Below are 18253 nucleotides of genomic sequence, written 5' to 3' on the forward strand. Positions count from 1 at the left end.
ACAATAAAAGAGAAACAGCATTATGTTTTACCTGGCTGTCTCATACACTGTAATCCATGAATCTATTCTAAGGAAGGATCAGCAGAGGGGTGGGGGGGGGGCAGTTAGAAAGACATGCTGCCCGTCACCTCCCGAGGGGTTAATGAGAAGGAAAAAGTGAAGAATAATTGATTGAGCTGATGTTACATTCCTTCTGATGGGGGCAGGACTCCCTCTGACTCCCTCTGACAGCACTGTGATGTGACACACTCGGCTCACAGTATGAGCCCGCTGAAAAATGTGCACAGACTGTCAGGGAATAGTCAGATCATCCGCTCAGAATTACTTCCACACATATACTTTCTAACTGTGCCACCAGTTTAGATGCAGTGGGTTACATTTTATCAGAGGCTTAAAATTCAGGAGGTACAGTTGTTCCTTACATCTTAGTTTTCCTTTTTTATTGGACACAATTGTAATTCCAAACAGTAAAATGTATTAGTACCCCCTCCAACTCTCCGAGAGTATTAATGAGCAATGCAAATGTGGACCAGAACTGGTTCAATAATTTATCATCCCCGTACATAGGAACTCCCTTTACCCAAAAGAATAGGCCTGAGGGACAAAAAAGGGTAATATAAATAGCCTAACAGTGTACTGTAATACCTTTAGTTTACCAGTATGAGTAAGACGGATGATAGAACTGGAGCACGCTGCTGCTTTTAATACCACTCACATAAACTCAGCAGGACAGTCAGTCTAACCTCATACAGTAAAACACCAGAGACTGCCCCGTTTCATCACAAGCCTGTATCTTCAGCTCGATGGAATTAAAGCAGAGTCTGACATAAATGACCTCAGGCGTGTGTATAACAAGACAGGACATCTTTTACACACTGACTTAGCTGAGGTGCTACAACACTCTGCCTTGCTCCGTGCACACGTGCGTGAATGAGTGACAGAGACAGCGACAGTGAGTCAAAGAAACGATCCGCTTTGACAGGATTTTCTTTTTTCTCCATTGTGAAAAAAGTGGGACGGTTTTTTTTTTTTTTGCTGACTCATACACTCTTGGAGGAGGCTGCAGTAGTGTGCTTTGTGTGTGTGTGTGTGTGTGTGTGAATGAAAGAAAGGGGGAGGAGGACAGAGATGAAGGGAAAGCGTCCACCGGAGACTCAATCAGCACCAGTAATAACTTTATGGAGTTGAGGTTTTAAGAGCCGGGGCCATATAAAAACCAAATACTTCACTAACTTTATTGGCCCCTGGGGGACAAATGACCGGAGACACTTATTGATTTTGTGGCTGATTTTTATGAGTATGCCACAAAGCACCGGCAATGTTTCAGCGATAATGAAGGATTACTAAGAAATGTATCCAGAAATTTGAATTTGTATTCGTGGTATGTTATGTTTATTTTCTGCTTGAATATAATTTTTATATTATCCCTTTAAATGACTATATCTGCTTTCTCCTCTTTTTTTTTCCCAGAGTCAGGGTCATTCTTGAATTCAGTGGTTGAAAAAGTGCAGTGCAAGTAAAGAGCCAAGCCAACAGAGGGAGATGTTGGTCTGCAGTATGAACCCCAGCAAGCAAACAAATACAGAAGTCCATCTGTCATTTTGTTTTACGGGACGTTTGCTATTATAGAAAAGGTCAAAAAGAAGGAAACCCAGTGAAAACTTTTGGAGAGAAAATTAATAAACTCAATTGTCTCCATGGGAAAAGGCGCTGGGATACAGAGGAAGCAACCATCTTCATTTACATTTCTGCAGCCAGTCCACAGCTCACACTGGGTTCATTCTGGACACGTCTCCAGTCCATCACAGGGCCAGCACACAGAGACAGACAACCACGGAGAGTTCAGTTCGTGATGTTTTTGGAGGAATCGCACGCAGGCACGGAAAAGCCCCAGTCCGGGAATCGAACCCACAACTTTCTTGTTGTGAGTCCGGCTCCTTACGCCGCCTAGCTTCTCGACTGCGAACGTCCATCTTTGATTGTATTTCAAATTGTGGCTTGTTCTGCCATCTAGTGGTTAAATAACTAATTTGTGTCAACATGATTACATCATAAATTTTCGTCTGTGGGTGGCATTAACAAAATAAAAACAATCAGATGTTTTCAAAAGACAAAATGCAGAAAACGCCATGACACAATCACAGAAATTAACAAAAAGGAGAGGACAACATGTTTCAAACTTCACATATGAAATAATATGAGCCTGGCACAGTGTTTTCTTTCAGTCTCCACCTGCTACCAGGCCTTTGTAGCTTTATGGGATGAAGTCACTGCTGCTCCCTGAAGAGGGAGACATTTTGTCAGGATTTCTTTCCCCCTTTTTTTCCATTTCAAAATCCAAAAACAACACCGCAGGTATGTCTTCAGGTCCAAGAACTAAAACGTTGTTAAGGAAGTGGGAATATTTGAGCAATGCAATGACACGAACTACCTGCACTAACTTAAATACACAACACTTTACAGCCAGTTGTCCCATCGGAGGAGGGGGGGGGGGGGGGGCAGGGCTGCTGTGTCCCAGCCCTCTGCATCCAGGCTGGTGCGTCGCTCCTCTGCAGCAGTGCGCCACTCTCACTATGACTTTAGCCGCAAGCAGGACGCTCTTGGCGCTATTCGTTACGTTTGGCGCACCAGGATGCGGATGGACAGGTAAAGGAGTTATTTCACTTTTTTTTTTTTTCCTTTTTTCTTCCCACCAGCAGGTGGTTTTTCCACTGACGCCTTAACCTTAGTTTCCCCTCTGGATCCAGTTTGATTGAGGAGACAGTCGCAGACGACGAGCACATTGCAGCAGTATGTGCATTTGTTTTGCATTAAAATTGGATATTTTTGGTGGGAAAATGTCACGTTGTTTTGTTAGAGGTGGTGTCTCTTTGCGTGCCTGTCATCTCTGTGGGTGATACTGTAAAAGTTTCCCAATCCCCAGTTGCATGTAAATGATCTCAAAAACAAAATAAAGTAAATGCAGCTATTTAATAGGCGGTAAAGTATTTAATTCAGAGTGTGCAGTTTGATTCATGTTTCGCAGATGTGACAGAGTTGAGTAATTACAGAAAATATGGGCTTGGACTGTATTTTCACTGTTCGAACTTTATGGGGGGAAACTATGATGCTGGACTCTCAGCAGCAGTCATGGAACAAGTCCTTACCTCATATAGGGGACAGATTCTGTAACTGGAGGTCAGCAACCAGGAGATGATGATGATAAGCATTGTGCTGCATCAGATATGGTCTGAAAAGAAAAGCCTGGCGACTAATCAGGCTCATAGTGTTGATAAATGACCTTTTTCTAAAATTCACTTTCGTGGGAGAACAGACCTGTCTGTCTGGTAGACTTCCTCTGGTCTTTTTTTTTTTTTTGCTCTGTGCTGTGAATGTCAGATCAGCCAGTAGTCATTAATGGTTGAAACTGATGGGTCAAACCCGCAGGAAAGTTCAACCTGCTTCAAAGTTTTAATGGTGCAGAGACAGACAGGAATTTACTGCACATCAGGACAGCAATAAATCAAATACACATAGCAAATCTTTTCACGAGCAGTGGCTGTGCAAACCACAGTAGCACATATGTTTTTAAAGTTCAAATACTGTTTGTGAAATCAATTTTGAAGGAAAGAAGCCTACAGTCTCCAGACAGTAAAAATAGCCAAAATATATATTTTTAAAAAGTGCCATAAAGCCTGAGGAGTCTTGGAGGAGGCTAAGCTATCCATTTTGGCAAAGCCTTTAATTGGATCAGTACATTTATTGTGTCAGTTGATAAGTTAGTTTCTGTATGTCCCCATCTCGACTGTAAGCACTTAGTGAATGAGGTCATGGCTTTCTGAGAATATAAACAGCTGCTATTTGTTGTGTTTTTGTTTTTTTTTCCCCCCTCTGGATTGTTTTCTTTTCCGCCCGTCTTTCAGGAAATGTATTTAGAGCGGCCATACACTTTTTCTGCAACACCCAGCTACACATCCATTTACTTCTACACATTTCACACCTGGGAGCGACTAAGTGCAACAGTTCACTGCTGCCAATGAGCAGCGCCAGTGTTGGGAGTTAAATGCTGCCCTCTTGGGCATTTTGACAGTAGTTGTTAAGAGAGAGGAGAGTGTTACTCCTTAACTTTCTCCACTCATGTGTCACCAGCTTGTCAGTTTAAAATTCCTCGGAGCAATGGATGAAATTGGGCTTGTGGGAGTATCTGGATACCAAGGCAAGAGCAGTGTGCATAGAAAGAACAGAAGTGTAATCTATTTCGGGTCATAAATAATGCCAACTTCGTCTATGTAGCCACGACTCATCAACTTCTGGAAAATGAGGAGTGTGGAGAGTAACTGGGAGAGAAAGTGAGGGGAAAGCAGGAATCATGTCCTTGCAGGCCAGTGGAATCTAATTTCTCTGCCCCAGTTAACAAGCTGGAATTCTGCAGGGAGAACACACACAACAGGGCTCGCTGAAAGCTCTCGGAATCAGGAATTTCATCATTTCATCTTTGGGGAAACATGACAGTTGTAGGAATTCACAGGCAGAATTTATCCGTCTAATGTTTTCCACAAAACATGATCCAGTTCACCTGATCACCTGACGTATCTTGACCCAGAACCTCCGCCCACCTGCAGCTTGACGGCCTGTCAGACCTGCCAACAACGGCATGTCTTGTGTCATGATGTCATTTCTAAAGGTTGTATGAGCTGTTTAAACAAATACCACCTGGGCTATGAACACACTTGTCATAGAGGCGTATGCGTCAGCATACTAAATGTGTTGCAAGAAGATGGAGCGTAAACTAATACTGTTACATGTCAGTCTTCATGAGAGACATATCAGACTCATGTGGAACGTTTATTGGTTCAAGAAATGAGTTTGTGACCACCAACATTCAGATGCCACATGTCATAAATGTCATGCATGTAACCGCCCCCTCCCTCCCACCCTCACCACAAGCTAAACAGTTACACACTTCAGGGTTCTTGCTGTAAATAAATTGCATTGTCAGTGATATTTCTCTGTTAATTCAAGCTTAATAACCAAAATTAGGGCTGAGGTTCAAGAGGTAGTGCAGATCGTCCCCTAATTTGAAGGTTTGTGGTTAAATCCCTGGCTCATCCAGTGCACATGTGGAAGCGTTGTTTGGAAAGATATTTAACCCCAAATTGCCTCGAGTGTGCATTTGGGTTAATGTGTGGTTGATAAGACTATAAAAGCCTGTAGTCCTTTTACCACAGTACTACTCTGACAGTCTGGTGATTGATGTGTCAGTGTGAGAAGGGCAACTGCCGTGCTCATGATGTTTGTGCTGTGCATCGACTTTATGACAGAGCTGATTACTGGAGAGCGTTTACTGAAGGTCGGAGGGGAAATGAGTTTAAGACCGAAAGAGGCACTAACAGCTCCAAGCGAGTTCTGGTACAAACCTCCCACCTCGATGAGTCTGAGTTCACAGAGGAAGTTCTTTTCTTAAACATGTCCAAGTTCCATATGTTCAATTTGGTTTTCAATCAGAAGAAAAAACTCATGTGCCCTTTTACAGAAAAGTACAGTTTGCTTAACTTGACATAAAACAGGGTGAAACAGCAAGGAAGCTCCTTTAAGGAGAAGTAGCACAGAAAAAAAAAAAAAAAAAGAATCCGTACATTTAATTCCAGAATAAGTACTATTCTGCACCACCACAGAAGACAGTCTTAACAGTTTTTTAGACTTTTTCCTACTGCCAATAAAAATAGTTGATGGTGTCTTCTGTGGAGTATGCACACTAAGCGGAACATTGATTCTGGGCAGATACACTTCTGCTGTTGTTTTATGAAACTTTCACTATTGTTAGTACCACTGAAAAGCTCTCTATTCTACATTTTGTTTTGGTTTTTGGGGCAGTAGGAATTTCACTGAACACTGAAAACCTGGAAAAGTAAAATCCAAACAATCTCCATCTTGTGGCGAATCGGAGAATGTGTTTATTGAACATTTTTACGGGTTCTTATAATTGCTCGAATCTAAAAGTGCAGCCACTGATCACTTCAAGATTTTATTTTTCTCCCTGTGAAATAGCCACATTAGAGTCCATTAGAGTTGCAGTCTGTGCATACATCAATAATAGAAAAGTGAAAACATGGAAATGACTGGGGAGGAAATGTCACTGGATGCTGTGCTTTGTTTTCACCATTCATGTAGTCATTATTTGATTATTTGAAACAGAGCTACGAATGCGGTGAGCCTCCACTCAAACGTTAATTCCTTCTCACTCATACGCACCCACACACTCATTGGTGCTCATGTGAACTGGTGGGAGTTTAAGGAAGATGACAGTTAGAAGATTTAGAGGCAAATTGATCGGGGGTGAGCGGAGGGTCAGGAGGTGTCTGTCCGTGTTCGTGGCACGGTGAGAGGGTGTGTTTGTAAAAGTGGAGCGAACTGCAGGTGCATGAGTGCAAGAACTTTTTGGAATAGTTTTACAGGAGTCCTTTGACCTCAGGGCTTCCCTGCATGTGCTCCCTACACCAAACAGCACATGCACGTACAAGTGACTGTGTGCTTGTCTGTAATGCTTCGATAGTGCATGTGTGCCATATAGACTTCATTGCATTGCTCAATAGTGGTGTTATTGTGCCACTTTTTTCTTTAAATCAAAAGACAGTGACATAATGACCCTCAGGCTTTGCCCTCATTCTTCACATACTTAATATTTTCCACAGTCTGACTCAATGATGCTTTGTCTGTCTGTCTGTCATTCAACTTCACAAACCCAGCACAGAAAATGTTTTATTATTGCTCCAGTTTCCCTTAGTAACGCACTGAAACCAAGCCTACCTCTGTAAGATTATGATGTTACAACCACTGAGTTGCTTAACTGCTTCCCAGACTGTTTATTCTTGGAGGCCAATCATGCATCTGTTGTGCTCGAGAGAATCTCGACTTAATCAAAAATATCTGGTTTGTTCTTGGATCATAAATTTCCAAAGAGGCCAAATCATAGAATGAAGTCTGGACAGATGAGCAGATCCCTTCCTACGTAATGCACGGCCCTTATTAGAAACAGGGTGCAAGTGATTGAAGTGTGTCCAGGCTTGTGTCAGTGGAGTCTGCCACAGACAGCTGATAAAGCTGACTCCACTGTAACCCCGCATTAAAGAGCGAATAATGAGGAGAGATTTTATTTTGCTTTTTTAACTGGGAAAACATTTTCACACCCTCTCAGGCACCCAGGCACATTGTGATCTGTATCTTCAGGCTGGCTGCCAGAGCGGTGCGATCTGCAGTCAGCAGAGGCAGCGATGAAATGAGCTTTCGGCTAATACCCAAACTTCAATGTGAGCAGAGGCAGTATTGTAGGCCTTGGAGGCCTGTGATCCAGCAGGGAGCACACCTGGAGATGACAAGAATTTAAAGCGATGACGTGATTTGGTTGTTTTTGCTGCTGTGAACCTCTGGCGAGCACCGCGGCCATTAGGAGCAGCTGTTAATGAGTGAGACAGACATTGATGACGATTAAATGTGACAGCGATGGATGGTCAACATCCTAATAAAGATCTCACTACCTTCCATTCAGTCAATGCCTAAATTCCTGCAGAGGTGTTGGATTCAGTGAAACACAAATACACTATTTGACTCTCGGGATTTAAATCTCAATTCACGTAATTAGTGCTGAGGTTGCACTGAATCTGATCAACAATTTTATGTATTGTTTATAAGGTTTATACAAGGTTGTAAACTTGTATGCAGCATTACTCCTTTTGGTTGCAGACCAAACATTTTTTGTGCTGCTTTCATAGTGCTACTATAAACACCCATGCTCGCTTCAAATATAGATGAACTGCCCCTTTTTTCTGGGGGAACAAGAGCTATTTGGAAAGAACTGAAAACTTTATTCTGTATCATCTGGGTGTAATGAAGTCCTGGTGTATAATTTTGCTCTTACTGCTATATTGCATTATGCTAGATAAGCAAAAGGACGGTTGCTATCCAAAAGTTGTTGTTATTTTATTCTTTTCTTTGTTTTGTTGTTTTGGAGTATATCTAGCCAGGAGAGAAAATGAGGATGGCTTATTGTCCGAGATTTTAGCATCCAACCAAATCCTCGTTTATTTATTTTCCCATCAAATTAATTTGTATTTTCCAGGCCATCTTGCACATAAGTTTATACTTCATCAGAACGTAATGTGCTTTAAATGCCAAGTATAATAAATACAGATGACTTCTCCTGGTGGTATTGAAGTAGAGGTGTACTGACATCTTCAGATCTTAAACAGTCGGACTACAACAAGCCCTTGCATTCAGTTTAAGCGACAAAGCAAAATGAAGGCTGTTTAGATAAACTTTATTCAAGCAAAATTTATCCAGATGTTATTTGTTTTGCAGCGGAGAAGCCCCTACGGCCACACAATGGGAAACAGACCTCTGTGGACAGGGGCCTGAGGGAGAGCTGGGAGCCTTCTATCCATCTGGATGGAAGACCTGTGGACCGCTTCGTAATCAGCTCCAACAAACCCACAAGGTCTCACCGCTTGCCTAAAGCAGGCAAGGACAGTCGCTCTCATCTACTGGAGGATGTAGGTAAGACATAAACGGAGAAAAGGCTCTGAAGGAAGGGTGGGAGCTCGATGGGGATGTGAGGTGCTCATATCAAAGGGTTGCAAGTCTTTTAGGAGATGAATGCATCAAGAGGGAACTAATGAGCAAGCGTGTCTGGAGGACCAGGATGAGTGCTGGTAGCACTGCTGTTAAAAAAGAAAAAAGAGGGTTGGCTTACATTTCGGGGTGAGATTTCAAATCCCAGAGGTCTGTACTTTCTCAAGACAAGAGGAGGGGAAGAGCAAAGCATAGAAGGCAACGATGCCAGAAGTTGAGGTGCATGCACAAACATGTGCATGCCTGCGTGGTGGATTTTCATCAGTGGACTAATTCATCATTCAATAGTTTTTCGTTAGTTTGGATTTGCACAGTGTGGCAGTGTGACCAGGGATCCTAGCAGACAGAGGTTATTTTAGGCTTTCAGGAAGGACAGTATTTTTAGAAGTTAAGAGCTGCCTTGTCAGTTCTTAATGTCACCTTGTAAAACACAAGACAGGTCCTTATGTTTCTATACACACAGTTTGCTGTGTTGACGCAGTCTGGGCTGCTTTTGTCATTATTCCATTTTCCCCTGTCCTTGGCATATTAGAGCCATACTTCACCAGCGACTTCAAGTCTGCAGCCAACCGTTCTTTTCCATGTCCAAACCCAGCCCAACACTTATAACCCAATCCCTTGTGTTGTGGTCACTTGACATTGTGTGCATGTGTGTAAAACATATGTGTGTGTGGTGGCGGCCGTGGCTGAGGGAAAGAGTGGTGCCAAGTGATGAAGTCATGCATTGTCTTGTGTCGCCTATGCATCCATAGATGTGTTTGTGTTTATGTGAGCCAGAGTGCGTTCGTGCTGCCCAGTTGTGTGCGTTTGTGGCAGCCTTGTGGTCTCCCCAGCTTCAGTTCAGTTTGCCATAAATCTCTGCAACTGAGCTGCGTCTCAGTGTTGCCTGTCCAGAAATTCCTCGCAGATCGTGTGCTGTTCCCTCAGCAGCATGAGAGCAGCATCAGTCATCATAAATAAGTCCATGCTGTTTGCCTCCACATCATTAATGTGTCTGGCCGGCCCGTGTTAGAGCATCAAAAGTGAAGAGATGACTTATTAACAGCAACAGGGAGGAAGACAGAGAGCTGAGGAAATAGAGACTGAAAAACTTTCTCACTGATAGTAAGCGATGCAGTTTACCTGCTCCGTAAATAAAGGATACACAAATATCCATTTCCACTAATTAGCAATTCCCTAGGAGTCTTTTTAAAGTTGCATCATATGCTGCTTGGTTATCTTTCCATTGTCACCATAATTTAACAGAGATCCTGTCTTCTTTTAGACCCAGAATGGGTAAACCTGGATGGCTTTGCTGTGTTGGGCGGCGCACCTGTCACCAACTCATCAGCAGGTAAAATGATCTTGTGGCATCTTTACCAACAGTTCATGAAAATGGTGTGTAACACTAATGTATGTGGTTAAACGCAGTGATTAAACCATCTGCTGTCACTGCGGATGTGAAACTGCCAAATCTAATGTTGATTGTTGTCTTGGGGCAGCAGACATTCTTTTGCTTCTTTCACTTGTGTCTGACTCATAGTTTCCCTCTTAGCCAGGTATGTTGTTCTTGTTACTGATACAAAATGAACTTCTATTTTCAAGTGGTTTTTTTTTTTGTTTTTTTTTTGCCCTTAATGGCGTCCACCACACCAATTAACAATTATTTTCCCATCACTGCCTTCAACACATAAAAGAAAATAGTATTAGATAGAAGAGCAGAGCTGTTTATAGGTTGATTGCCGGATCATACATATGCTGACTGATTATAGTGTACTCTGTGGATATAATTGTTATATTGCCAGCAAATTGAATAGTAAAAAATTTGCCATTAGTAGTGACTCATTTATCACACAAAATGCAAAACACATGTTTTAAATTAAATATGCAGATTCTTTTATTTTTAGTGAAGATTAAATACATGTATTTTAATCTGCTGTGTAGTTTGCACTGTTGCAATGAAACAAAAACAAATAACAGATAGATTAATTGAGTGTAATCAAAAATTGTGTGTATTTAATATTTATCTCATCTGCATTTATGAATTTTAAAGAAAACATGAGATGTTTTCTCATATGTTCCTCTTCAAAGTCAATCACAATAGACCCCCTGACCACATTTCTGGCAAATGACATCATCTTGATGTGTATTTGGACATCAAAGTGTATGTCATGCAAACACACAACCGTTTATTACATAGCTAACACAAATAGACACTCTCATACTTGCACTGTTCCTGTGGACACTTGAGCCTCCCCAAACCACTTGGTTCGTCTTTGTGCCGTGGCAGGGAACATGGAGACAGTCCATTCAAACTGATCTTTGAAAAGATCAGGACCTTCTTGTTGTGAGTCGACAGTGCTAACCACTGAACCACCACGCTGCTCTGGAGTTTCAGTTTTATTTGTTTGGGGCACATCTGCTCTGGAGACACATCTAATCATATTTGTTGAGTTAAACCTCAGTGAATGAGACAAACAACCCACTGTGTGTCTCCATGTAGTGAGCTAAAACGCAAGGAAGAAAAAGAACACGTCGTCTGAGAAAATGTGAATTTTTCATTCATATTTAGGATGTAATTAATCCTATTAAGCCATAATGCAAAACATTAATGGCTGTTAAAATGCCTAGTAACACCTAGTGCCAAAATTTGTCAGCATTTGCTAATTAAACATTTATACAAGTTATGTGATTCTACTGTTCTAGCTGATAGTCCAGTAAGCTTGTGGCATGATGTGACAAATGTGATGCAAGCTGTCTTCTTATTTTTTGGTTCTCTTTCTGCCACTAGTTGTCTTTAGATCCGCCAGCTGAGGTTTGTTTCATTATTTGGATCTCCAGGAAAGCTCAGCCACAGAGGATTGTTTGTATAGCTGTTAAATGAAACTGTGGCTGAACTGAGCAAAGGGCTCCACGGAGAAGCCCATCACCAAATTATGTTTGCAAAGTTTTGATTTGCTTTTGAAGGCGATGACAGTCAAAGACGGAGCATAAATGCCTGGTTTCCTTTAGCGCGGAATAAGACGGCGACAGCGACATTCTTCAGCATCTCTGTCAGAATACACTGAGGTGGTCTCTGCTGCAGCAGTGGTATGTCTGTCTGTCTGGAGACCAGCCTCACAGCACCTCGGACCATTGAGCTTCCAGGAAAAGACAGAAAGGATCTGGCGTTGAGGAGATTGTAGAGTCAAATGGTTTAGTGGTCCGCGGCATCATGACCTGGGCCAAAGTATGCACTGTGGCAGTTTTCCAGAGAGAAACAGGGAAAGCAAAATGGAAAAGGAGAAGACTGCTAATTAAAACCAAATGGAGCGATTTCTGTTGTAACATGGAGCTACTATAAGGAGAGGAACCAGAGCAGGTATCAGGGGATGAAACAGTAAATAAACACCTTCCCTTCTGAGGGTTATCTGTGCTTGTTCAGCAATTACAGAAATGTGCACAAAGACAATCGGTAAGAAAGTAGCATTGCATAATAGAACGTAACAAAGACAGAATACTGGGAGCTTTGGTTTTTGTTTTTTTTCTTTTTCATTTTAGCATTGAATGATGTTTTGTGTAACGTAATAAATATGGTTTACTTAAGGACATTTTTTTTTGCTAATTAATATTCAGGTAATTGTACGATCGTCCACAGCCTAGGGGGAACAAAAATTAACCCAAAATTTGAATCAAATAGACTAAATCACAGTACACTAGCTCCAGTGTTCATTTATTTTATCTTTTTAAGAGCAATTACACTAAGTAAGGTGCCATTACCAAATAAATGGTCGATGCTCGCTCTATCCAAAGGAAAGGAAATTTGCTCAGCTGTGCCAGAAGGAGAGAAGAGGGAGATAGTGACAGAGATACAGATGCAAATGGAGCGCTCCAAGTTTGAAACAAACCAGGTCTGTCTTTTCCTGATCCCTTCTTGTGTGTTTTCATACTCCCCTTCACTCCCTCTTGCCTTATCTTTGTAACACAGTGTGCTGATTGAAAACTCGTCAGGACTGAAAATATCCTTCTCTCCCTTTTTCAGATAAAGAGAATATTTTGGTATTGTGGCACCTAATGAACATTTCTTCTCAGTTTGCCTCCCCTACATGTCAGATGGGGAAATCCTATATCAGTCTTTTTTGATATTATAACCACCTTGAAATTTGTCACATCCACTTTGTGACATCTGCTGAGTTGTTAATACTCACCCAGCTGTTCATGCAGCTGGCTGTGTCTCGTGATGGAAGACAGGATAGAACTTTTTCATCTGACATTGATTATGGGTAACGAATAATGGAGGGATCCAGTGAGAAAACAAAGGAAGGCAGACCAAAGAGTGTAGGAGGGAGTGACAGAGGAGTTTGTTGTTATATTGACACACACTATCAGTACTGCAGCCAGATGAGGTTTTGTTTCTGGCTGTCTGAGTCAGTGTCTGCGACTTTATCCAAGATGGAGTCACCACTTGGGTGGGATGTAAGCAGAAGACACCAGGAGTTGGATCAGATGGCCCATTATTTCCCTTTTTCTAACAAATGGACCTGTTTGCTATCACTGTTGAATGAAATTGGCATGTAATAATGTGTTTAGCACTGAGGTGATCTGTCTTCAGTGGAGCAATTATGTTCTTTCTTTTTCCTAGGAGGTTTACAGGTTCAACTTGGCCCAAAAAAGAAAATCCAGCCCAGAAATTAATGACCTGTGGGTCATGAGAGCAAAATTAACTCCATTGCACTCTGATTTTGGCTCCTGATCATTTTCATCCAGTAACAGGTCCAGTCAGGCCTTCCCAAACTGCAACCAAAAATCATCCCACTGTCCATCGGGCCACCAGAGTCAACAGGAGAGCTTATCCACTGGATGTCTCTAATACCCGCTCACACAGAAGGGCACCTCAGTCCTCCTCAGGTCCCAGGCAGCCTGAGAGAGCTTTTGGAGCAGCCTCTCTGTTTGAAAGGAGACATCAGCACCACACCAAGCCTCAGTCAGACCAGAGGAATCGGAAACCCGCCAAACTAAGTAAGAAGACCCACATCATACACTGATAATCACTCAATTAACAAGACAAAGCTTTAGTTTCAAATGACATATGATTGTGAAAAGATTCACAGCATTCAAGCTATGTTTTGTTAATCCTACTACCCAAAATATATACATTTATATTTTTCGTTTTAAGATTCTAAAATTTGTCTGTACTATCTTTAGTGTCCATAGTGTAAACCCTGCCCGTGCCTGGTATCCCTTTTTATTCATAGCGTCTGAGTCCGTTCATGTGGTGTCACTGCAGGCACACAAAGCCCCAGGCCAGAGCGTACCGGTCAACCGAGCAGTCACAACCAAAACAACCACGCCAGGTACCTCCGTGTTGATTTGTGTTTTTGTCTTCTCACCTGTCTGTCTTAATTTATACTGTAAAAAACACAAAAATCGTCAATATTAATCATGTAGGCTAAGACTTTTTTGTGTCTGTGTCTTTGCGTACGTTTGTGTGTGTGTGTGTGTTAACCAGAGCCACCAGAGTATGAGGCTAAGGACATCAGCGTCAGGGTCATGTCACCTCAGTCAGTGCTCATCTCTTGGGTTGACCCTCTTGTGGAAATGGGGAAAGTGTCTTCTGCGGAATCCAGGTGGGATCTGTTCAAGTGTGTGAGTGTGACAGAGAGAGGAAGAAAAGTCATTTGAATCCCAACTGTTCACAATGAAATGAAACTTTTTCATTTACTCTTATCTCAGATCGTACACAGTTAGGTTCAGGGAGAAGGGTGAGTCAGCACGCTGGGAGTACAAGGACAGCACACAGAGGAGAATGATGATTGACACTCTGTCTGCTGATGGCATGTATGAGTTCTCCGTCAGAATCTCCCAGGGAGAGAATCAAGGCAAGTGGAGTGTCTCCGTCTTTCAGAGGACTCCTGAGTCAGGTATGTACTGCCAGTTGGAAATTGCTTACAGAATATCATTTTGTAGGTTGTCGCAGCTGAAGGCTAGTGCTGGAAAGTGATTTCCTTTTTAGAGAAGTAGCTACAGAGAGCCAAAGCCCCAGGATGAAAAGACCTATTATTCCTGCAGAAAATTTCTTCTTGCATAACCGTGTCTGTTAATTCTTTTGAACTTATTTTGTCACGTGACCCTTCATCACATTCGATGACTATTACTCACATTTGATATTTGATTCTCGTTTTGGCTTCAGGTCTGTCATGATAGCAGCTTTCATGCAAAATCATAGAAGCTCTGAGCTGCAGTTCATTGGAATGTCAGCATTTACTGCCTGGCTCAAAGCTCACATTTCCATCTGCACTTTCACACATGATCTCAGGTTGACAATGTGTGGCAGCAGTATTTTCCTCAGCTCCAGCCCCCCTGGCAAAAATGTCCTTGCTGTTTTTACGTACTTTAAGCAGCCATTTCCTCGCCCTGCTCCCTCTGTGCTGCTTCTGGATTCTGCCCTCCTATTCCTCCTTTAACTGCTGCCTTTACATTTTGTGTTCTCCTCACGCACCAGCACCATCTGGACCACCAGAGAACTTTGAGGTCAAACCACTAAGAGGGAAAGGAACTGCTGTTGTAGCAACATGGGATCCACCTGAGGAGCCCAATGGGAGGATAAGAGGTCAGACCTGAAGAATTTGCCAAGTTTTGCTAAAAAGTCTGTATATTTATGTTAGTATACATTATCTTAACTACAAATGTACATAATCTACCTCCAAACAGAGTACATCCTGTCCTATGCTCCTGCTATGAAGCCATTTGGAATGAAAAGCGTCACCTATCGTGGAAGCACCACCACAGCCAACATAGACGGCCTTACACCAGGAGACCGGTACATCTTCAAGATTAGAGCCACCAACAGGAGGGGACAGGGACCACAGAGCAAAGCCTTCAGTGTGGCCATGCCAGGATGTAAGCATTTCTATTCTGTATTTTCAGGCATGTGCACTTAAAAATTTGTCAATTAACTGTCAATTCAAATCATTTTTGTCCATTCCCAGCCAGCAGCACTTCCTCATCATTCTCAAAAAACAAGGACACCCGCAGGACCAGCCACACTCCTTCCAAACAGCATACTGAAGATGATGAATCGGATAACCTGTCGACAGAGGTGCCAACAGAGCCTGATGCACGCCCCCAGGCCCGCTCTGCTGCACCCGTCAGCAGGCGGCACCGTCCACTTTCCCAGACACGCTCCTATCACAGCATCTTCTCCTCTGTAAGAGGTTCGGTCAGGAATACAGCGACCAGAAGTTCATCAAGAGGAAGAGCTCACAATAGAGAAGATGAAGAGGAAGACGAAGAAGAAATAACCACAACACCACCTCCAGTAGAAGAAACAACAACTATGGAGGTGTTAGTGGAGACAAAAGAGCCAGACAATGATGTTTCCCCTGGATCTGAGGATGGAGAGGGGTATGATGAAGCCCCACTGACCAGTGAGACGCCCAGCCTCAAAGTTCTGACACCCTCACCAACTAAACCACCTTCTGCTCATCCCAACCAAAAACCGAAGAGGCCAATTAAGATCAGGGTCCATCAAAAACCAGGATCCAAGGCTGCATCATCTTCCTCTGCCTCTTCATCCACCTCCTCCTTTTCTGATTCCTCATCATCTTCTTTACCTTCTACTTCATCGTCATCTTCATCTTCATCCTCCTCATCCGCATCATCTTCTTCCCAAATTCAAGAGTCAGCTGTTAGTGAAAAGGACTATGGACCCTCTACATACCCAGAGGGGAAAGATGCCTACAATAAAGCCGGTGTGACACACAGCAAACCCTCCACCCCAGTTGTAATAAAGACTAGTTCACAGCAGTCAGGAGCTACACCCATTGGTAGGGGCTCAGCTTTAGGAGGACGCACCACTGGGTCTAGATATGGTTTCAGCCGAAGATACCCAGGAATTTTGGTTAGAGGGAATTCAACCCGAATGCTGAATGGGAACAAACCTGCTGTCACCTCACAGTCAAATTTACCAAGCAGAACGCCAAACCAAGCTGCAACAAACACTGACACTTCAGGAACATCACAATCCACTGTACCAGATAGGACTCAACGCCACGGGACCTCTCATACTTTCAATCCAACAACATCAAAGTCAACTTCAGAAGGTGCTTCCTCCAGCCAAGCAGCATCTGATGCACACAGTTTAGACAAGTCAAACACCGGGTCACAGACCAAGTCACAGACCGAGTCACAGACCGGGTCACAGACCGAGTCACAGACCGGGTCACAGACCGAGTCACAGACCGGGTCACAGACCAGGTCACAGTCCAGGTCACGTGGTTCAACAACATCAGATGCACATCGCCTAAACAGTAATCCTTCCACTTCACAAAGCAGCTCACATCGCCCATCCGCGGCAGGATCGGGCTCCTCTCAGTCAACGGCACACCAAGGCTCTCACAGATCTGCAGCCTCACAAAACACACACAATACAGAGAGTTCACATGCATCTCCTGAGCAAGACACAGCTTATACTGACGCAAGTGATACCAATAAAAATAAAAACTCAGATGCAGACATTGAAGAGCCTACTTCAAGCACTAAAACACAACCTGTAGAAGAGGAGAGGAAGGATGATGAAAGACGGGGCGATAGGGCAAGTGAAAATCCTGTGGGTTCTCGTACCAGAATCAGCCAATCGTTTGCTGAAAGATTTCCTTGGCTAGCTAATCGTTATCCAGGCAGATTCAGTTCAGGCACGAGGCTGCCAACCACTAGACAGGATGGAAGGACCCCCTTGACTAGGACTTCTTCATCTGTGGGGGCAGGCAGGCCTATCATGAGGGGGACTCGGGTCTCGGGGGCCACAGGTGCTGCTGGAGTGTCCTCAATCCAGGAGACCAGTGAAGATGTGAGGACTCCTTCCACTCATGATTCACTAAAGAATGGGGATTCTGTGAGCTCAGTTAAACCCACTTTAACTGATAAAAATACAGCATCCATTGACAGTAGGAACCCAACTACCTCCTCCACATCTTCACCTTCCTCCTCTGTACCAACTTCAAATTCCCGTCATTCCTCACTTGGACACAGAGATTCAAGTGAGTCCAGCCACAGGGGAACATCTAATGATAGTCATGATAAGGACGATGTTGAGGAAGGCAGTAGAGAAATTAGTGGGAGAAATGATAAAATTGCAGACCCTGAAGTTGCCCAAAAGAATTTAGCTATAACACCAGCTGACCCTGACAGAAACAAAGGTGACAATGAGAGTGTGGACACAAAGGCAACATCTTCCAGGACCAGGACTGGCACGTCTTCAGGAATCACACCAACTCACCGTCGTCCTGGTTTAGGGGCAAATGGGAGGGTACGCTCTCCTGTACCAGGCAGCAGGCAGTTTGCTGGATCAAGGCTTCCCGTCAGACCACAACCACCACAGAACTCAAGGCTGGGTTCTTCAACATCTGGATCATCCTCATCCCTGTCTGACTCATCTTCTTCATCAAATTCAGCCCAGACATTGTTGGCCTCCAATCGTAATGCTGGAACAGGTACTTCTCTGACAAAGGCAGGGGGGGTAAATGGAGGAAACTCTCAGTCCACATCGTCATCTTCATCATCTTCACTTAGAGACAGTTTAAGGGGACAAGGTGGAAGGCTTCGCTATCCTATGTCCAGAGGAAAACCAGTCAATGGAGGAGCACTCAAACCTGCCAATGGAAATGGTAAAGTCATTTGTTTAAGTGCATGA

At 43.3% G+C, this 18253-nt stretch overlaps 1 protein-coding gene across 1 annotated transcript in view; it reads left to right on the top strand.

The window, feature by feature from the left end:
* The first annotated feature begins 2514 nt into the window (after window positions 1-2514).
* fndc1 (fibronectin type III domain containing 1) overlaps window positions 2515-18253 on the top strand; it is a 32108-nt gene continuing 16369 nt past the window's right edge. The window contains exons 1-10 of the mRNA XM_029497009.1: window positions 2515-2646; window positions 8335-8529; window positions 9869-9937; window positions 13330-13581; window positions 13818-13916; window positions 14072-14189; window positions 14296-14483; window positions 15065-15172; window positions 15274-15462; window positions 15552-18227. Coding sequence (XP_029352869.1) covers window positions 2574-2646; window positions 8335-8529; window positions 9869-9937; window positions 13330-13581; window positions 13818-13916; window positions 14072-14189; window positions 14296-14483; window positions 15065-15172; window positions 15274-15462; window positions 15552-18227 — 3967 coding nt within the window. The 5' untranslated portion in view covers window positions 2515-2573. The remainder of the gene's footprint in view (window positions 2647-8334; window positions 8530-9868; window positions 9938-13329; window positions 13582-13817; window positions 13917-14071; window positions 14190-14295; window positions 14484-15064; window positions 15173-15273; window positions 15463-15551; window positions 18228-18253) is intronic.

This window comes from Echeneis naucrates, chromosome 24 (assembly GCF_900963305.1).
Source record: "Echeneis naucrates chromosome 24, fEcheNa1.1, whole genome shotgun sequence".
Classification (NCBI taxonomy): Eukaryota; Metazoa; Chordata; class Actinopteri; order Carangiformes; family Echeneidae; genus Echeneis; species Echeneis naucrates.